This window comes from Branchiostoma lanceolatum, chromosome 3, assembly GCF_035083965.1.
Source record: "Branchiostoma lanceolatum isolate klBraLanc5 chromosome 3, klBraLanc5.hap2, whole genome shotgun sequence".
NCBI lineage: Eukaryota > Metazoa > Chordata > Leptocardii > Amphioxiformes > Branchiostomatidae > Branchiostoma > Branchiostoma lanceolatum.
The window spans coordinates 25,302,286-25,324,020 of NC_089724.1; the positions used below are offsets into that span (position 1 = coordinate 25,302,286).

At 41.9% G+C, this 21,735-nt stretch overlaps 3 protein-coding genes across 4 annotated transcripts; 2 read left to right on the top strand and 1 right to left on the bottom strand.

Moving 5' to 3' along the window:
• Positions 1–2,692: 2,692 nt before the first annotated feature.
• LOC136429465 (snaclec coagulation factor IX/factor X-binding protein subunit B-like) lies at positions 2,693–5,053 on the bottom strand. The gene is made up of 3 exons (XM_066419295.1): positions 4,915–5,053; positions 3,069–3,452; positions 2,693–2,703 (listed from the first exon to the last, which is right to left on the bottom strand). Exons 1-3 carry the CDS (start codon positions 5,051–5,053, stop codon positions 2,693–2,695), a joined length of 534 nt encoding a protein of 177 aa, XP_066275392.1.
• A 7,727-nt stretch (positions 5,054–12,780) lies between these two features.
• On the top strand, positions 12,781–17,030 carry LOC136431203 (nucleotide-binding oligomerization domain-containing protein 2-like). The gene is made up of 3 exons (XM_066422507.1): positions 12,781–12,891; positions 13,541–15,917; positions 16,698–17,030. The coding sequence occupies exons 2-3, from the start codon at positions 13,543–13,545 to the stop codon at positions 16,762–16,764; spliced, it is 2,442 nt and encodes an 813-aa protein (XP_066278604.1). The 5' UTR covers positions 12,781–12,891; positions 13,541–13,542; the 3' UTR covers positions 16,765–17,030.
• A 711-nt stretch (positions 17,031–17,741) lies between these two features.
• LOC136429325 (uncharacterized) lies at positions 17,742–20,923 on the top strand. Of its 2 annotated transcripts, none has more exons than XM_066419179.1 (4): positions 17,742–17,995; positions 19,297–19,394; positions 19,839–20,007; positions 20,573–20,923. In XM_066419179.1, the coding sequence occupies exons 1-3, from the start codon at positions 17,823–17,825 to the stop codon at positions 20,003–20,005; spliced, it is 438 nt and encodes a 145-aa protein (XP_066275276.1). In that variant the 5' UTR covers positions 17,742–17,822; the 3' UTR covers positions 20,006–20,007; positions 20,573–20,923. The 2 variants fall into 2 exon arrangements, with proteins under 2 accessions (XP_066275276.1, XP_066275277.1); XM_066419180.1 differs by having other exon boundaries at positions 19,842–20,007.
• Positions 20,924–21,735: the final 812 nt, after the last annotated feature.

Sequence of the window (21,735 nt, forward strand, 5' to 3'; positions counted from 1 at the left end):
CAGCAGACCACAACTCAGTCGTCTCAGCAGACCACAACTCAGTCGTCTCAGCAGACCACAACTCAGTCGTCTCAGCAGACATCACCTCAGTCGTCTCAACAGACCACAACTCAGTCGTCTCAGCAGACATCACCTCAGTCGTCTCAGCAGACATCACCTCAGTCGTCTCAGCAGACATCGCCTCAGTCGTCTCAGCAGACACCATCTCAGTCGAGTCAGCAGACACCATCTCAGTCGAGTCTGCAGACATCACCTCAGTCTTCTCAGCAGACACCATCTCATTCGAGTCAGCAGACACCATCTCAGTCGTCTCAGCAGACATCACCTCAGTCGTCTCAGCAGACACCATCTCAGTGGTCTCAGCAGACATCGCCTCAGTCGTCTCAGCAGACACCATCTCAGTCGAGTCAGCAGACATCATCTCAGACATCTCCAGCTCTGCAGATACCATCTCAGCAGACATCACCTCAGTCGACTCAGCAGCCTCAACAGCCTCTGCAGACACCGTCCCAGCAACCTCTGCAGACACCATCCCAGCAGCCTCTGCAGACACCGTCCCAACAGCCTCTGCAGACACTGTCCCAGCAGCCTCTGCAGACACCATCCCAGCAGCCTCTGCAGACACCGTCCCAGCAGCCTCTGCAGACACCGTCCCAACAGCCTCTGCAGACACCGTCCCAGCAGCCTCTGCAGACACCGTCTCAGCCGTCCTCTCCACAGCCGGACGAAGGTGTATAGTTGACATGTTTTGATCCTCTATCTTACAATTATAGCAATAAAATGATTCCCATACATATAACCACCCAAGATCCCAGATGGATGTAAAATACAACAAGCTGCCAGAGGGCCCAACCCTGCACCACCTCTTCCTTAGAATTTAATCCTTAAATCTGCCACCAATAATCAAGACCACTGCATGCCCAGGATAAAAGATACAAAACAGAACTTCTATCTGGTGCAGTACCAATATCACACACCATTGGTGACCTTAACCCTCGTCTTCCCAACACCTACCCACATATACAATATCCGGAAACAAACACACACACAAACAAACAAACACACACACACACCAAATACAATACCTTCATTTTTCATGGAGGTAACAGTTCGTAGTGCTTGCTTATTTCGAGCCTTTACAGTATCTAGTCGTGATGGCTTCATGTTGTAGACTCTAACTTATCTGAATATTACATTCCAGATGAAGACACCACCATGTCCTAGGACCGAGCTATTATTATTCTCGCCCATCAAACAACGTTCCTGCTGTCGCCGGCAGGTTGTCATACAACGGTTATTCAACCATAATGGCGGTTTTGTTCTGTCAGCCTATCATGGGTGAGGTTTATTTTCTTCGTGGAAGGACTCCTACGCCAAAATGACGTAAAAGCTACCCCATATGGTAGTAAATAGGTAAGACATGTAAAAAGGCATTGGCGATATCCATGGCCAATGATTCATAAGTCTGATTGACTTATCTTATTAATGATAGATTGCTGCAGTATGATTTTGCTTCTCTTGCTTCGATTCCTTCTGCCGTTAACATTTGCTTTGGGCACATTGAGGTACATACTTCCAAGAACTACACTAAAGATGAAGACTATCCAACTTTTGTGGAAACAGCGGATATGTAGATTTGTTTGGTTGCAACGATTTTATTTTCTTGATTTTATTTTCGCGAAAACTTTATCCCCTATTATAAGACGTGTAAATGATCAAACGGTCACCTTTGTATATATGGTACTACTAAGACCTACATTCTACAGCCATGCACCAAGGCTCAGAGTATTTACATATATCTGTAAGTTTGTTTGTTTTAGTCCTTTACTAATTTATACTGGTTAGTGTACTTCACAGATGTCCTTTGCTTCAGACCCGATCATGAAAGACGTCGGATCCACAAATCATTTCACGGCGATACGTTTATTTTGAGATTTTATATAGTTCGAATTAGTTTATTGTGATGCACTTTAGTCCATAAGGGGGCAAATCTCCCAGTGTTCATACAAACATACACAAACACAAAGTTTTTTTACTGAAGTCTAAATCACACGTCAGGAGGCAAGAATATGGCCATCCTCAATCCCGTGATGATACAACATCTCCCAAATAAGTATTAAAACATAATATTTACATATATGCATGTTGTTTATATTTGTGATTTATTTGTGTGTGTGTGTACTTATACAATATACTTCCGTGTATATGTGTGTGTGTGTGTGTGCGTATACAATATAGTTTCGTGTGTGTATGTGTGTGTGCGTGTGTCTGTGCGTGTGTGTATGTGTGTCCGTGTGTCTGTGCGTATATATATATATATATATATATATATATATATATATATATATATATATATATATATATATATATATATATATATATATATATATATATATATATATATATATATATGCATATGCATATTCCATCTTCTAGTAAATTTAGTGGAGCGGGGTGAATTGTGGAAGCTTATTTCTATGGGTAAAAGTGATTATATTCGAACAGGTGTTGAGTTGGACTGGGGTCTTCAGGTAACTAGACGAAAAAAACATTCCCACTAAAATGACCACAAAAGCAACCCGCTAAAATCCAACATGATCACTAAAGGTTTAGTAAGATGGAAACAGTCGTATTTCCTGTTCCGGATGGCAGAAAACAGATGAACATCGGTGACGGGAATCCGGCCTGCCGCTCATCCTCGTGCTGAAAAGACAAACGAAACTTCTATCATTAAGATTCTTTGCGAGTTTCACGGCACAACCAACAGCGATGGTGATGTAATACTCAGAAGAGGATTGAGTGAGGGAGGGAAAGAGTAGTTGAGTGAAAAGGTAGGTGAGTGAGTGAGAGTAACTGAGTAGGAGAATAGTTCAAATGGCAACCAAAGCTATTCCATGTGATTTCAATTCTTTTCTAGCCTGACGAATCGCGCTCCTAGTGGCCAGCCGGTCCTGTAACCGTTAACCGCCATCCCCTGCATCTTGGGTGGGGGTCAGTAACCTCCGGCCGAGAGCTTGTGTAAATACAGGCTAAATTCTTTTCCATAAAATCAGGTTCACATGCTGTACCTGAAGAGACTTGGCAGATGAAGTAGTTCTTGATGTCACACCGCATTTTGGACCACTTGCCATTCAGGTATGGGGAGTACAAAACGCAATCGCCTGGAACATCCGACGCTGCCTGGGCCCACGAGTTGTAGTCACCAAGTGCAGAACCGTCCACCCACTCATAACTTCCTTCTCTGCGCTGACGGTGCAGGCCGAACCAGTGAGCTTTGTAGCTCACGGACGTGTACAAGGAGATGAGGAAGGCGTCGGTCTCAGCATCTCGGGGCATGGCGAGGGTGCCGCCGTCTTCCCCACAGGTCGCGGCCGCATCGCTGAAGGTCTTCTCTGTGTTGAAGGCATTGTAGCAGATTCCACGCCACATGGTGTAACCACCGGGACAGGATGCTGTAAGAAAGATTTGCATTAAAGGCCACCTAAGCTTTATTAGGGCGTTGAAAGTCGTATTTTCAAAATAGATTTTCTAGTGATTTCTATCTATTGTTAGTTGCCTTATCCAGAATACTTCCCAGTATTATCCCCTAAAATCGCTTAGGGTACCTATAACTTATAACATATTGAAAAGACACCAGTTTTCTAACAGCTTTTTTATTATCTCCATGAAAAATGGAGATATTGTTTTGGGTGTGTCTGTTTGTCTGTCTGTCTGTCTGTCTGTTTGTGTTTCCGGACTACTCTAGTCAGCATAACTCAAGAGCCTCTTGATGGATTACAATGATATTTGGTATGTGGGCGGGTGTTGTAAAGCCGAAATTCAAGGTCGAATTTGGGTCCCTGTTATGTGACCTTGGTACTGCAGCAGAACTTCAATTTTTGTATCTTTTGACCTGGACGTGCTGTGGTCTTGAGTTTTCGGTGGCAGATAGCTTGTGATGTAATAAAGAAGTGGTGTAGGTTTGGGCCCCCCAAGCAGCTTCCCCTGGAACTGCAGGGGCGGTTTTGTGAAAATCTTCTAAGGAGAATAACTGAACAAAGGAACAACGGATTTCCATGATATTTAGTATGCAGGTAGCTTAGATAGAGATAAACACAATGAAGTGCAAATTATGCTAATTGGGACTTAATTTGCATAGCTAATGAGGAAAATCTATAGTTGCAGTGTTTTCCATTATCAGACTCAAATACATGTAACGTATGTAGTTTATGGAAAGTGGATCATCAACAGATACCAATTATGCAAATAAATTTCTAATTTGCATAATTAATGCAAAACACCATATCTCATCTAATTGGAAAGTTATAGGACTGTCAATATGCTACTTAGTATGCAGGTAGCTTAGACAGAGATATACATAATGAAGTGCAAATTATGCTAATTGTGACTTAATTTGCATAGCTAATGAGGAAAATCTATATTTGCAGTGTTTTCCATTATCAGACTCAAATACATGTAACATATGTAGTTTATGGAAAGTGGAGCATCAACAGATACCAATTATGCAAAGAAATTCCTAAATTTGCATAATTAATGCAAAAACACCATAATTCATCTAATTGGAAAATTATAGGACTGTCAATATTGCAACATGTGTAAGTTAGATAAAGGTATTTATGACCAAGCATATATTATGCAAATGTGTAAGTCATTTGCAAGAATAGAATTGTTCATGGAGGTATGAGGTCGTGGAACTCTTGTTTGTTGTTTGTCTTCAATTAGAAAGTACAGCACATCCCTTTTTCGTGGATTCAGCGATTTTCTGAAATTAACGTTTTGTATCATCTGCGTTTATTCTCGAAGATTTACTTATCATCATCATCATAACATGAAAGCAAATGTGTGAGAAATCAAATGAAACAAATGTAGAAGTGAGTCAACTTCTTTTCCCACTTTAGAGAATGAGTGCCTCACCTGCATCTTCAACCCGCTCGGTAGGGCTTGAACACTTAGACATCCCTGTTGGACCGGGCGGCCCGACGGGTCCCGTCCGTCCCCGGGGCCCAACTGGTCCGGGCGGCCCGTCCTTTCCCACAGGGTCAGCTGGCCCCATGGCTCCCTTTTCTCCCGGAGGTCCAGGTGGCCCTGATAAGTGCAATAACAAATTAAAGTCTGTTGGAGAAACACGTTTTACATGTAAAAACTTAAACGGGCACGATTCACATTCGTCCTTTTGATTCAAGGAATTTTGAGTTCATCGGAACTTGCCTGATGTCTTGCTCATCTCGTGAAGACGCTGCTCCAAGGCCGCACTCTGGTTCCGCTCTATGTCCAGCTCGCGCTTCAAGGCGTCGACGGTGGTAGACAGTTGGGATATGTTATCCAGGTCGTGTTTTAAGGCGTCGAAAATGATGGCCAGTTCCGATATTTCCTAAAGATTGTCCAGGATGTGAAATTTTCATAAAATATCAAACTAAAGAAGAAGGCTCACAAAACTTGATATCTACTTAAGAGAAAGAATGAAAATGCTGTTCAAGAAAAGAAAAAAAAAGGGGAAGATTCTTTTAGACATTATAGTGTTTACCTTCTTATTGATGAACGTCAGAGGGGCGAGTCCTACAGCAACCAAGCTCAGCAGCATGACAATACCGGCGGCCATGCAGCTGCGGTGGGAGCGGATGAAGCTAAAGAATGAACGGCGACCGCTTGCTCCACCCGGATACGCGTGGTCTGTTAGAAATAGTTATTTGATTATGTTCATGCCAAAGGTGACTTTAACCTCGTATCGTATCAACAAAAAAGTTTCATAAATGAAGGGAGGGGTGGCGTTTAGTCGTTTCGATAACACTTTCCCTAAACACAACAACTTTCACACAAACCCCCAAAAAGTTCATGGAGCCAAGTGTTTGCTGATGTTGAGTCTGATTAAAGCAGCAAGAAATGTGTGTGTGTGTGTGTGTGTGTGTGTGTGTGTGTGTGTGTGTGTGTGTGTGAGACATATGTGTTCCTTTTAGTTAACAGTGGATCATCAGAAAACTATCATTTATGTAAAACTCATATCGGTATAGTGAAATTCATTCTTCTGCCTACTGGTCGGATATTTACTTCATGACTATTTTTTAATATTTTCGGCTTTCACTATAATCCTCTTGTTATAAACTAACAAGCAACATGAATAACAATCAAATCCACATATTAACACAATTCCTCCACAGAACGACAAAAAAAAAAGATTTACCTGCAGACGTGTACGTTGCGTCACATTTCACCGCCTCGGCTGCTTCGCACGGGTCTGAAGACGACTCTTGCCCTTCCTGCCGCTTGTCAGAAGCGTCGTTGCCATGACGGCTTGAACCACCCTGATGGACAGGAGGGGGTTGGGACGGCGGCTCGCTGGTTTGGACCCCCGCCTGGGCTGACTCCTGCTGCCGCCACGCACCATGTAAAGACGGCGGTAGAACTTGATCCTTGATTGAATAGTACACTCTCTCGGCTTCTTCGTACGTGTCTGAAGACGTGCCCGGCCCTTCCTGTCGCAAGTCAGAAGCGCCGTTGCCATCACGGACACGCCCGCGTGAACCACCCTGATGGACTGGAGGGGGCTGGGGCGGCGGCCCGCTGGTTTGACCGCTGCCGGGCCCCGAGGAAGGGGTCCGGACAGTCTCTGCTTGCTCGTGCATTTGTGCTGCACTGCGACAGGCGAATAGTGGGCAGTCTATAACAGCCGAACCGAAGATACATAACATCGTTATTAGTCTGGAGAAGCGCTCGACCAGTGCGGTAATTGATGTCCTTGGGATGACGCGGTGCGAATAAAATTTTGTTTTTCTGCAAGCGGCAGACAAATCTACGAGAAAGCGAGGTCAGGCCACGCAATGCGAAAATTTCCAAATATACCCGAGAACCCTTTTCCAACAAACGGGCCTAACCGATGATTTTATCCGGCGTATACTTCGGTCCCATTTCCAATCCGAAAAGTAAAGAAACAAGAGCTTTTAAAAAAAGCTGGCGTTTCGGCTACGTTTATAAGTGTGAATTGTCTTTTCCCTTTACTTGAAGTAAAATCTGCCAGAGGAAGTCACTCAAGGGCTGTTCAGTCTATAAGAAAAATTGTCATTTTGGGAAATGAGTACTGTTTTAATAGAGAAAGGCAGATTGGGGAAAGCAATTTTGAAGTTACGTCACTTAACTTAAGTGCTTTTGAAAAAGCTGGTCTTGGCCTACAACTTGTACTTATTTGTAAAATGTATAATTGGCTCATTTTAAAAGCTATCAATGTAATTATGTACATGGCACGCAATAAAACATAAAATTTGAAAAAGCACCATTGAATCATCAGAACTATGGTAATTAAGTGAAATAGAAGTTCATAACAGCTAAGGTTCTATCTAAAATGACTACCAAATGTCAAACAAATCAACAGCTACCTCATCCGTATTATTCTGGTTTCCGCATTTACAACATTTCTTCCTTATTTTCCTGGGTAATTTTGCTAAAATTCATGAAAATTCCCATAGTTTTGTGCCGAGGGGCGCCACTTTCCACGTCCGTGTTGTCTGAATGAAGTCGATACTGAACAATGGAGCATTTGCTACTGTAACAAAGAATCGCTGTTTTGCAAACAACATCAAGAGCCTCTGTTTACATCGGGGATAGAAGTTTAGTGGCGAGTGTTTTGCAAGAATCATCTTACCGCGCATAGGAGCCGCTGCACGGTATTTTCCATTACAATGAACAGAAAAATTCGAATGCCGGGTTTGGAATCTATGAAGTCCTGTTCATAAGACAAAGGCCTTGTATATATTAAATGAATATTTAAAAATAACAAATATAAAATATTTCTTTATCTATTAATGAAAAAAAAATGATATTCATAAATATGATATTGATAGATTAATATAATATCAATATATATTTTTGATATTCAATATCTAAAAAGAAAAAAAAAAATCCACGCACGGAGACGAACCCGGATCTTCTGGGTCCGAAGTGCTTCGCGTTGCCAGATCGGCCAAGCTGCGGTACGTAACTATTTACTCTGGACGTAATGCTATAACCTCACTATATGGTATCATTTATGCCGATTTTTGGTCGTTTTCTTGACGAAATCATTTTTTTTTCTTCTGCAATCTTGTGGAATAGATGTAATATGGTCATTTTTCAGGATATCAAAGTCCGAAACCACAATGCAATGATATTTCCGAACAGTTGTAGCAGTTACATGCGGTCGCCGTCCTGTGTCACATGCAAATCTAGCCTGCCTGCATTTTCGTGCTCTCTTGCCATATAAGGCAACGGCTATACAAGGATTTGAGAACGTATTGCCATATAAGGTCTTATTGTGTGCGACACAGTGTTGAACCAAGCTTCCCTGGTTCCTTCCTTGAAGGTCCCTTGCTTGAAGGTAAAAGCCAGGACAATGCGTTCCGGCGCGCATGCGCCGAAACGCAAAAAATATAACGTAAAAGACACTTGTCTACATAGTCATTTAAATCACCAAGACATGTGCCAGCCAACAGTTTTCAAGCAGATGCTTTCTCCTGCCAGTTAGATCTAGACAAATCTGATGTTAAATGTTGGCCGACAGGAATACGTAAGTCTTTGGAGGAGAGCGGGTTTGCTTTCTTATGGCATCTTCCAATTCCATATAATACAAATGCGTTACAACTTGTTAGTTCCATTGGCCAGCGGATAAAAGACATTTACTTCCAAACGTTTCTAAAAGAAATATCGACAACAAAGGTGGGGCTGCCAAAAATGTTTGGATCATATAGATTATTTCAAACTACATATAAGGAAGAAAAATATTCCAGTAATGCAAATATGAGGGACAGGAATGCAGTCACAAAACTAATAATCTGTTGCCACAAACTAACGGGAGTCGCCCAAACATAGGACGTTTTTTTACGCGCTCGAACTCACGGCGCTCCATTGCTGGTTGTCAGAGAATGGTCATGTTTTAATGAATGAATTTTGAACACATTCATCTAAAGAACATACATGGACAAGAAATGTATTCATACTGTTCATGGGCCCTTCACGCTCCGAGTTACAAGCGGCAAACGCTGTGAGACGTTTTCACGAATGTACCTTCTGATTTAGTGCTACGCCAGATAGTGTGCCTAACTTAGTACGCTTTGGTAATTTTGCTCTCTTCGGAAGTTGATGATGAAGTTAGGGAAATGTAAATAAGGCTTGAAGTCTGCTATATTCTAGCTTTCTTTTGACCGGAAAATTTTGACTGTGTGCACTTCTAACGTCATGTGAGAAGGGCTATATCTAGCGCATCCCAGCTCATGTTTTGGCGGGAAATAGGTTACTACGCACTTTGCGCGCGGCTCGACGTACGTCTTGCATGCGACCCGACTTACAAAATCATTACGAAAAAACAACACCGCTTACATCAACAATACTCCGTCTACTTATTGGGAAATATCTTCGCCATATCTGTATTCAGTTTCCTTTTCATAGACGGTACCAATCACATGTTAGAGCGTTACAAAGCTGTGCGTTGAGTCGCCGTCCGCCACCATCGCGGCTCCAAAAAATGGCGGGAAAACAACGTTGCCAGACGGCAGCGATGTTGACGTTGTTTTCTTTGGTCGGTTTTCTTCTCAACAAACACTTAAAGACCCATTTTTTGTGTGTTTTATGAAGTTATATTTCTTATGTGTATGATAGTTGTATATCTGCTTGGCACAGGTCGTATATTTAGGTGTCGGGCCGTCTAGCTACGCAGTGACCCTCTACTCAGCGTTGCCATCATTATTGTCAAAATACCATTCTCGACAAAACAAGAAATGAATATGTACACATATGTTTTGAATGCAAATAAAAATTATGTGCATGGACTTGGTTTATTTATCTTCCTTATGAGCATAGTCAGTGTACACAAACACGGCGTACTTATGCATAACAAGATCACTAAAAAATCCGTCCTAAGTTAGGGCGCGTCCTAAGGTAGGGCAACCCCCGTTACATATTGAAACGGGAAGACATATCCGCAGTCCTTTAGAACAACGTTTATGTAAAATTGTACTTTGAATAGAAGTCATTTTGTGGTAGAATGTGGATTATATACCCAAGAAAGAAATGAACTGTATAAGCTTGTAAAAAACCTATTTTCATACTTCACACATTTAAGTACTGTACAAAAATTCATATTCATGATGCGACTAGACAAACCTCCCATTGAAACATGTCTGTTCTTTTATATCTACTGTAACCGAAAAGCGAGGAGAAGTAGAATTTATCTAAAGATAGTCATATTCTTTTTGTATCCGTTAACTGAACTTGTTATTTTGTTGTGACCTGTACTTTAAATATAGCCAAGTGTGGCAGAAATGTGCAATAAAGGTCTTCATTCATTCAGTTAAGAACGTTACTTTGTGACAACAGAAAGTATTGAAGAAAATTGAAAGTCTCTCTCTCTCTCTCTCTCTTGGTAGATTCTCTGTTATTTCCAAACACCGAAAATGCTTTTGTGGTGATGCCTAGAGAGAACAGTGTCACCCCTTAACACTATCCCACAGGAACAGTTGTTTGTCTATCACAACCTCCGTTAGATCTAACCAGAAGTTAGCGTTAATCTTCGAATTCATCAAACATAGACGCGAGTCATGACTTTGAATACGCAAGTGCAGCGTCACAACTAATCATTATTACCCTAACATTACATTCTAATGTTCAGCAAATCTATATTAGGGGCCTAGGGGTTGGGATATACAGTGTTCATAGATAATATTTTTTCACTTCAGCTAACGTTCTTTTTAATCGACGCCGCAAATAAAAGAGTAACTAGAGTTCCACGACCTCATACCTTCGCCAAATGATTTTAACCTTTATGACTGACCTATTAGGAGTGTTTCTCAGCAATTTTAAATCATACCAGTTGATCATCTTTACCCAAATAACAGAAGTTGTCCAAAGTATGAGCTTAACAAAGGTTATGCAAACATATATAATCAATTATGCAAATGAGCTCCTTATTAGCATAATTTGATTCAACGATGTTCACATTCACATAACTTCCAAATGCCACAAGTATGAAATTGCCATCATTTACCTGTAAGGTTCCGGGTCGGAGTTGACCCGGTAATCTGCCGGAAGTGCGTGGTCGTCACCCTGTTTTCTGCCCGAGATTGCTTGGTGATGGTTTTAGCTGTGCATTAATATTTTGAATCTGCTGAAAAGCCCGTGAGTTGTAATATTTTTGGGCGCGGTGCAGTTGGTTCGCTATCGAAGCCTTTTTTGTATTAGTCCGCGGCAACGGTGATGCGGTTTTCTGGCCTGATGACCCAAATAGCATCGTTTTTAATGCATTTTCACCGAATTTGCGTCATTTGAGATTGCGAAAAAGTTATCACATGACTTTTTTATTTATTTTTCATTTTTCGAGGACACCATTTACTAAGCTTTCTCAGCATATATGCCGTGACCCCAGGAAAACTCGTTTTTTCCGAGCAGGTTCGATCAAAAAAGTGTAAAAAAATGATAATTTTCGGGTGCCAAATTTACATTTTACTATGGTTTCTACCCAAAATAAAGGGACAACGGCCAATACCGATAAATACATCGGAAAACAGCAGAAACCCGCTTTTCGACCATGTGATTACATTTTCCGTCCTACTTTTCTCGGCGGAATTGTAGCCCGTCGACCTGAGGGTGTCGGCCCACATACGAAATCGCAAAAAAACTCCGGTCCGAGACCGCAAGGAATTTTAGTAGTTTCTCATCAATTATGCAAATTAGGCCTACAATTGCATATTTTCTATCCATCAACATTCCTCTGTTCCTCAGTTACAAATGTCACATATCCCACATAGTCATATCATGGAACACAGTGGATTTTTAAAATTGTCTCATTAATTATGCAAATTAGAATCTTATTTGCATAATCATCGTCCAATCATACAAAGTATCACGTAAGCTATCTACATACCAAAAATCATGAACATCCATCAAGCCCATCTTGGGGTTTAGAATTTTCTAATTAATTATGCAAATGAGGTCCTCATTTGCATAGTTGATATCTACTGATATTTTCTCTTCCTCAGTTACATATGTCACATGTTTGAGAGTCCTATCGTGGAATTTGGCGGCTGTATAAACTTTCCTCATTAATTATGCAAATTAGATATTGATTTGCATAATAAGTATCTAATCATGTACAGCATCACTCAAGCTATCTAATTACCAAAAATCATGACCATCCATCAGACCCTTCTTGAGTTATTCCCTTTCAAAGTCTGAAGCCAAACCTGCTCCTGCAGTTCCAAAAAAGCCGCTAGGGGGTCCAAACCTACACCACTTACGCTCTGTCCAAAGAGCTATCTACCACTTAAAGATCAGGAACATACCATGTCCAGAACACGAGATATCAAAACAGGAAGTTCCGCTGCAGTACCGTTACAAGCCGCTAGGGGCCCCAAAATCTAATCATTTCCATGTCTCACCAAGACCTACCCACCTACCAAATATCAAGACAATCCATCCAAACCTTCTCGAGTTATGCTGTTTGTTACAAACACACACACACACAAACACACAAACGCTACCCTCTGCATAACCTTCTCGGCGAAGGTAATAAACTTAGCGCAGAGCTCACTGTTATAGACCACTAATGTCTAATGCACAGTTGTTAGGATAAAACATGTGTATAACGTAATATTACCACACGCCCCTCCTACCGTTATAAGTCGTCGGGCAATTGTGACCTGACGTTTAGAACACACAGTAATACATGTTATGCTATCAAAGGTTTTAGTTAATAAGTAACATCACAATACTTTGACTCCGGATATGCATGCTCCTCGGTGCACAGCCGTGTGACGTGTTGAATAAAGCCACGCCTACAAAGTTCGCGTTCAGCAACACCAACTTACAGGGCCGATTTTTCATACCACCGTCATAATTTCCGTACTCACTGCAAACAGTCATCTTCGGCACAAGGTAACGTTAACCAATGTGTTCTCTTTTTCGCCAGTGTTACTCCAACTGTGACGTTACATTTGAACGACTTATGAACATGCTAGTTGGTAATTGAGCATTGCATGTTTGGCTCGAGTCTGGCCAGTATAATAGCAGCCAAACTACAATGGAATATACTACAGTCGTTAGTCTATATGGGTAAGCAGTCACATGCGGTATATTAGCAACAAGATATACTAGAAATTCTATGTATGATCTCAATGTTGGTCCGTTCATTGATGCTAATCTATCCCAAGGTTAATAGTTAATAGATAAAGTCGCCGCCTTGCGAAATAGCTGTCATCTGCAATCACTTGAACATCAATGGCTTTCAATGATTGAGAGCAAACATTTAGACTTAGCGTTAATTTATCGTTAAACAATTAGTATTATAAGCGCAAGAATGTTCCATTTTTGAGATTTAGGGAGTTGCCACGATAGACTGCTTTGTTTACAAACCTTCAGGGTAGGTCAAGAAGACTTCAGCTTCCCTCCTGATTTTACTTCAATTTTCTTCGCCCAGTTAAAGATTGTCTTCAATCCACTCCTCTTAATTAAAAAAAGATCTTCCCGGCTCTTCGATCTCCCTAGAATCCTAAAACTAACGCGTCTCTACTATTCTGGGCTGTAGGAATGCAGGTGCCAGGTACACAGTTTGCCGGACGAAACCAAAGCAGTGTGGGGAACACAGAACGAGGCCGTCCGATGAATTCGACTCACAACTTGGATGGGAAACTGGACATTTTCAGGAAACGTTTGTCTAGATGTTACACATCCACGCTGAATCACATCAAGCCTCTCGCCTGGAGCGAAAAGTTTTCTCTTGATCTGTCTGATATACTTTTAGAGTTTGAAGGAGTCCCAATAACGCAGGGGGGTGAGGATGAGGGTGAGAAACGACGATCTTTGTCTTCCATCTTTGAGTTGTACAAAAAAACACAGAAATCACCGCGATGTGTACTGGTAGAGAGTCCATTAGGGTCTGGGAAATCTACCTTGCTAGCATCAATTGCCGTAAATTGGGGACTGAGCCAGAGAAATTGGGCTGAAAGGTTCGATTATGTTTTCCTTATACGTCTCCGGGAGGTAGAGGATGGAGAATCCATGGAGGAAATAATTCTGGACCAGTGTTTGCCGTCAGAAGATGAGGACATTCACCGAGAGGTCATTGACCACCTGTTACACAAGAGTAAAGCTAGAATCCTGTTCGTACTCGACGGATACGATGAGCTACATGCAGGATGCAAGAAGAAGAATGGGACTATTCCTAAGTTGCTCTCCGGAAAGATTTTCAAGAAGACTCATATACTCGTCTCTTCGCTGCCCTCTAGCGGAATAGAGGAGAACCTCAAAGTGGAGCAACGCGTATGGGTGTCTGGCATCGCGAGAGAAAACGTCGCACCCTGTATTGAGCGATATTTCAATGCATGTTCGCGTCCAGAACTTGCCCTTGAACTTCAATCAGCCCTCCGAGACGCATACACAATACCAGAAGACCTTCTCAAATCACCCATATTCCTGGTGTTACTGTGTTTGGTGTGGGAAGAATCCCTGGATGCGTACAGGGTGTTGTCCAATAGAATGACGTTGACAGGTCTGTACAAAGAGATGCTGACTAGCGGCGTCAGGCGGTACTGCAGGTGGAAACATATTGACATGCTCGACGACGACGATCTTCCACAGAATTTGTCCGACTGTCTGAAGACACTTGGCCAGGCGGCACTAGAAGGTGTAAAAACGCACAGGAGTCATTTTGATGTGAGTGAGGTGACGCCCGATGGCCGAGACATTGACTTTTTGTTGAGGTTAGGAATGGTGTCAAGAGTACCCACCGCTTCAAAACGCCATCCTCGAGAACAGATTACATTTAATCACAAAACCATGCAAGAGTTCCTCGCGGCCAGGTACATTGCGGTCTCCCATAGCTGTTCACCGACCAAAATTCAAGAGCTGATTTCCACCATTGACGCTTCGCTGGAATACAAAACTTTACTGCAGTTTCTGTGTGGTTTTAACGAGCAGACTGCCATCGTGGTATTCCAGCAAGTATGCAAACTGTACAGTTATTTTCTCAAAGGCTATCGAGATGCCTATTATGAAGGAACCGTTGTCGGTGAAACAGCAAGAACCTACAGTGACTACATGATTATGTGCCTGCTCTCTTTGCGTGAGAGTCAATCCCGGTATATCGTTGCCAAGGTGATGTCTCCAGTATTTCACTCGATCAATCTCAGCCTCTGCGCCTCCTGCCGACTTAGTGCGGCACTGAAGTATCTGCTCCAAGTCGCAGGCAATGACGTTAGGCAGCTGAAGATCTGTTTCCTGAATCCTGGGGACGACGCTGCCGCCAACTACGTGACGTCATTACTGTCGCGCTCTTTCCCTCGTCTTCAGCTTGATGTCCGACTGTTCGACTGTCAGGTGGGGGCGGACAGGATGGGCATTTTGGCTGTGAGGCTCAGAAGCGCCCCCTGTCTGCAGACGTTGTACCTGGAGGGCACGCATCTTGACGACGAAGCCGCTGAAGCACTTGCGCATGCGCTGTTTTATGTCCCTCTACTAGAAGAGCTGGAACTATCAAACAATCAAATCGGTGACCCAGGAATGACAGCTATCTCCAAAGAAATTCACAACGTACCAAATTTGACATTCTTTGGTATAAATGACAACGACATCGGGGATGCGTCCATCGTTGCCATGTCAACCAGACTGAAACACCTTCCTGCTCTCCGGGAGCTGCGTCTAGGCGGGAACAGCCTCTCAGCGTCAGGCATCAGGACGTTCTTCGCGGTCATTCCGAACATGCGGAACTTGGACACATTGGACTTATCGTCTTCCAGTAAAGACCCCGCCAGAATGGACGCAAAGACAGTGACCTCCTTAGTCCAGGCCTTTCCAAGACTCACGGCACTTGTTATACTCAAGTTACAAAACTTAGCCATGAAGAAAGCTCAACTTGAGAAAATCATGAAGGCTGCCGAGGAACATACCAAACTTCACAAGATCTGGTGTGTATTATCTATAATATTCGTAATTTATGTTTACTTCCGGTTTTCTGTCTACTACATCCAGATTATGGTTTCAGTTATGTTGACCTCTGACCTCTCTCGTTTATTTTTGATTTGCTTTGTTGAATTCTTAGTTAACCAATTGTACAGTTTCTGTTTTATTTCATTTATTTGTATAGGGGACTCCAGGAAGAATAGTGCATATTTATTGTATCACTAATGGAGATCTTAATAAAACAAACAAACAAATACAGGTGCCAGGGCATACCTTTAATATATTACGTAAAGCGTAATCAGCTGTTTTAATTCTACGTAATGAATCGTAATCAGGCTACTTTAATTCAACTACAAGTATGATGAGATCGGTGATGGTTGAATCTAATATGGTGTGCCACAGACTCATACATTCGTAATTAATTACCCCAGGGCAATTTGATATCCATATACAGTTATATCGGAGACACAATTGTATGAAATAGAATCCGCAAATGTGAAGGAAAAGTCCTTCAACAATTCCAAATCATGGCAAATGCTTCGCTCAAACTTTTTAAGTTAAAGGTATCTGCTTTTGTCCCGTTAATTTTCTTGTGATGAGACCTCTTATACCAATCTTATGTAAATTCCCTATAATTTTTCAGTATCTGTTATGATCAATCTTATGTCAGTTCTGTAAATCTCGACAGCTGCGTATTTGTATTAAGGGGTCTAATTTGTGACAAAAGACAGATGTAAAACTAACTCTTTCTTACTTTATGTCTATCTTATTTTTTTTTATCTCAGGTGCTCCAAGAACTTGGTTGCGGACGTCTCAAAAATTCGCGTACAGTCCAGAATTACACTTAACTAATATTAGTAATAATATGAACATTAGTTGGCACTATTTAGAAGTTTGTCATGACTGATACGATGAGACGGTGCATGTCAGTGCCACAACAAATGCAACACTGCAAATATTATATTAAAAGATTAGCCGATTCGTTAGCACAGATGCAGCGTAGTGGTCTGTTTATGTGATCAAATTGAAATGTTTCCAGTCTACAAGTAGAGCGTAAAGCGTCGCCAATCTGTCTGAATTTGGCGCTAACGATGATATCTGCATGCAGACGCCAATGTAGCCAAACGGGGGTGCCCCTGTGGTGTAGTGGTCTGCGCCTCTGCTACTAGCCACATCTGGTTCAAATTACTTGGACTAGAAGGACTGGGGTTCAAGACCCAGGTAGGACAACTCTGAACAAGAGGCGCATTGAGTCATACCAAAGACTTTATAAAAATGGTACATACTTATGAAACAGTATGGAAGTTAAACACACTCCACTGCCAGTGGACTAGCCCCCTGCTGCAGTGATTGCACCCCAGTGTGGCCCCAGGGCTATGAATCGGAGATGGGCACCGTCCTATACATCTTATGGTGTGGGAGGATTTTAACTAACTAACTAAGTCGGACTGGTGGGACAGCCTTTTCCGCCCCATAGCCAGACTGGACAGCGTTTCCACTCGGACTGGAGAGCTCTTTCCACCAACCCATTTTCTCACTGCCACCATGTAAATATGATCAAGATATTGTTCACCCTATCATACAAAATGTGTCCTTTACACTGCGATTGCTTTTTTTTTTTTAAATCAGTCGCACTATACGGGATATATTTTGTATGATGTTTAAAAACATCAATTTCTCTATACCTACCGTCGTGGTATTCTAGCAATTGTGCAAGCAATACAAATAATTCTATAATTGTAAATAGATAAATTGAAATTGAAAATTAATGTATCCAGACATTTTTTTCACTCACCGCAGGATGTATAGAATGTATATTTTGGGCCGACGAAACCAAGATAGACCTGACAAACCTGTGATGACGAAACCCATCCCTTTGTCATAGGCCCTAGGCCTTCACAACAGATCACATGATTGCAGGAATCTTGCTGGACCAGCTATGTAACTCTAGTCAAACGAGAGACCTTGGAACGTATTACAAAGCAGACAAATCGACAACACAGAGAAGTGGCGCCGACAGAACAAACTCTTCACACCAAGTTGCAAGATTCATACGTCTGAAGTCGATCCAGATTATTTCAAGGTGAGAGTCACCTCATAAAAGATGTTCATTAGTCAATGGGTATAGGCAGGTGGTATATAAGGTAGATGATTATAAGTATGTCAACGCAATAGTGTCTACACATATATGGTTTAAATCGTGTGGATAGAGAACACAACGTACATTCTCAACGTACAGTCTTTCGTAATTCAGTTCAATGTTTGGACCACTAGTGAAGTCCACACGACCGGTTTACCATATGTATGGTTTGTCCTTTTCTATGAAAAGTATAGTCCTTTTATACACCGTGACGTATTTTCAAAAGACAGTGTAATGTAAATGTAAATGCAAATGTAATAGCTGAGCATAACGTAGAGAAGTTCGACAAAAAGTATTTATATGTCATGTTTGGAAAACTAACTAGTGATCTCTGAATAACATCACGACGAGTTCCCAAACTCGTTCTTGAAACGCCCTTAGGCAGACCACATACCTTATGTGTCTGTCAACGATCATGAAATAGAGACAAAGTTGAATTATTACATGACAAGAGAAACTACTGTCGACAGAATCCAAATGACGCCATGGGTCAGGATGGTCGAAAACAGAACTGAAGGAAGTTAGCAAGGCGAATCAAAGAAGAAAAACATTTCTCGCTATGTATATACCCACAGGCAAGGACAGATCCGGGGACATTATAATTATCTCTATACAGGGCCTAAACTAAGTTACCAGATTATAAATGGTCCATTTTCTGTTACTCTTTGATGAATTTTACAAATCTAGCCGATTTTGTTTTGATCAAATTGAAAACGATGTCGTTTAATATCCAGTATTGGGGTGGAGTTCCGCTTTTAAGGGCCCATATGGTATGTTGAATTTACTATACTAGTACTAATCCCAAGGTCGGAATGGCAAATATCTCGTTCGACCAGCTCTTAACTGTAAATCTAGTCATACGAGAGGTCGCCTCAGAACATATTATTGAGCAGAAAATAGAGTCTTGGGACAACACCGAAGATCTCTTAAAGATCAAACTCTTTACAACAAGTCACATAGATTGATACGTCTCAAGTTGAGCGTGACTATTTCAAGGTAAGCCATGATCATTTTGTGTGTTACATTTACTTGTTTCTTAACGGTGAACTTCCTGACCGTATACATCTTCAATATATACATTCAACCCTAGCCTGACTAAATCGCGCTCCTAGCGGCCGGCCCGACGGTACACGCCCCCTAGTAACCCCAACCAGCGAGAACATGTGTAAATGCAGTCTAACCTAACCCCTTTCAAGACCCTATTGACCCCACTCCCCCTTAACCATTTTCCTTTCCGTTCACAGTATGAAAGTCGCTTTGCTGATAGCTGTCATGTTGGCAGCATCTGCCCTGGTAGACTCCACGAGCGGGAGGCGGAGGAGGGGTCACCTCTACAAGAAAGGTGAAGTTGAGCCCCATGTATTCAACTTTTATTCCAACCTACTACAGGTGTAAGGAGTTTCAATGCATGACAATACAATGCTTATAAAGTGGGAGAAATGTCCAAAGCCATGAATTTAACTTATAACCCTGCCGCACTGTCCAGGTCAATTGGATCAGCCATGTAAATTTTGTCACCGCACTGCTATATATGCTAATTAGGTTCTGAAGGTTTAAGTCAGCCCTACTGTGACAATGATGTGTTATTGTACCTTACCTTGTTGCTGCTCTCTGAGATGATGATGCTGAGCTGACGGACGTGATGCATGAAGCGGAGCGTAGAGTGATGCCCCCTTGAATCTGTTTGAGGTATTGCAGGAGTTGGTTAGAAGGGAATGGTGACCTCAATGGACCGTAGAACTAACTCTACCTTTACTTGACTCACATATATGTTTTTAATCTACAGCAGGCAACGACTTCGAGAAGAAAGTGGCAGCCCTGGAGCTGGCTGACGATGAGTTGGAGGAGGATGTGAATGAAGTGGAGGAAGCTGCCGCCTTGGGTCTGGTGGAAGACGAACTGGAGGAGCTGGAGGAGGAACTAGGGGAGGTCAACGGCCGCCCTGATGAGTGATGGTGAGAAAAACTAGCCTGGGTACCAGCCTTTTTAGCTTCCGTACGCTACCCAAGCTCCGCTGCCGTATGGGTGCCCGCCTTTTTAGCTTCCGTACGCTACCCAAGCTCCGCTGCAGCATTTTTGACCAGCAGCGGAGCTTGCGTAGCGTACGGAAGCTAAAAAGGCTGGCAAACAGGCTAGAGAAAAACTACTGTTTTGATCATAGCATTGTGGACTGACATTGGTGTTGGCTCGAAAAAAGTTTTAAACGGGAATTGTGCGGCTACGGCGTCTTTTCTGAAGATGTGGCGTGAGTGTGTACGGTTGGCTTGAGGCTATCCACTTGTATTTGCCCATTGTGGACTAACATAGTTGACGACATTTTCATTCTGTAAACTAACCACATTGAACTGTGGAAACGAACAACAAACAAGTACGCTCCATTTCGAAGAATTTACACCGATCAAACAATCCAAATTACTAAATAGACACGAAATTGTAATATACATAGCAAGACTATCTAGCAAACAGGGATAAACAATTCGCCTTATAGAATTGAACTATTGTCTTATCTTTATTCCTCAGAGACCTAGTGGCCCTGGCTGCGTCTTATTCTGCAAGAGGAAGACATACAAGAAGAAGACCTGTACAAGGAGGATCTTTAGTCTATTAATGCTGCTTGCCGAGTGGTGTACCATTGACAATAAGGTTCTATCATAATTGTATGAAATCGCAATCAGTAATTGAGCTGGCTTGACCAAAATGTGAAAGACACTACGTCTACTGTAGTTTCTTTTTTTCATGTCAAATCTTAAAAGCATAGATATTTCATAAGGATCAATGATGAATCTCGATAAATTTTCGTCTCAAATCATGTCGTACTTTTCTACCCTATACAAAAGCCAATGGTGAGGAGAATAAACGTACAGGACTGTTGGCCAATTGTGTTACATTGATTTTGATTAATCTGGTAGCTTTTAAAGCTAGTGTTTTCTTGAGTTCTTGTTATGGAAAGTGTGGAAAATGTTAATCTATGTTCATCTGTAATAAAAATCTCTCTTGCTGAACATGAAAACCTGAACTGGAATGGTAACACCAAAGACAGCATATTCTACCCCTATCCATCCCGTGTGCAAAATAGACTGTTCCACAATCACCCCTTTGTTAAAACGGACTTACATAATAACTTCTGTCCAAAAAGGAACTGTTCCAAATTCATCTCAGTCCAAAAAGAACTTATCCCAATTTGACGACAATAATTAGCTTGTGAGAGCATAAACATAAAATAAAGGTCTTTCTTTCATTCTTTGATAATGGGCTCCAAAGATAAATACGACTCTTTAACCATTCAAAGGTGCTAGAGATTGGACTACACCAAAATCACCCCACTCCAAATGTGACTACTAGTATTCTCAGGTTGACCCCAAATCCAAAAATTCTAGGCACCCCAAAGCAAATGAAATCTTCCAAATTACCCCTCCCCATCTCGTACGAAGGCTATCACCATACCAAATTCATTTGTCTGTCATGTAAGGACGTGGAAACCAAAAATGTAGTCATACTTTCCTAATTGGGAGGCATGTTATTTGAGTGCAGAGGGGTGCTGCCAATGTACCCCTACTGAGTTTATATGGGCGCCGCCATATTGACTTCTGATGTCATGGACTTGCACATCGCATCTCCCATAATTCATTGCTGGCCATAATACCTGGAGACACAAACACAAAGACATACATACAGACACACCG

Bases quoted from the DNA above. Each gene is read 5' to 3' on its own strand.
- LOC136429465 (XM_066419295.1), bottom strand. From the start codon at position 5,053: ATGGGGCCAGCTGACCCTGTGGGAAAGGACGGGCCGCCCGGACCAGTT. The intron at 3,453-4,914 runs GTGAGGCACTCA...TCTTTCTTACAG, and splicing joins CGAGCGGGTTGAAGATGCAG to CATCCTGTCCCGGTGGTTAC.
- LOC136429325 (XM_066419179.1), top strand. From the start codon at position 17,823: ATGATTGCAGGAATCTTGCTGGACCAGCTATGTAACTCTAGTCAAACG. The intron at 17,996-19,296 runs GTGAGAGTCACC...TTCCGTTCACAG, and splicing joins TCGATCCAGATTATTTCAAG to TATGAAAGTCGCTTTGCTGA. The intron at 19,395-19,838 runs GTGAAGTTGAGC...TTTAATCTACAG, and splicing joins GGGTCACCTCTACAAGAAAG to CAGGCAACGACTTCGAGAAG.
- LOC136431203 (XM_066422507.1), top strand. From the start codon at position 13,543: ATGCAGGTGCCAGGTACACAGTTTGCCGGACGAAACCAAAGCAGTGTG. The intron at 15,918-16,697 runs GTGTGTATTATC...TTTTTATCTCAG, and splicing joins ACCAAACTTCACAAGATCTG to GTGCTCCAAGAACTTGGTTG.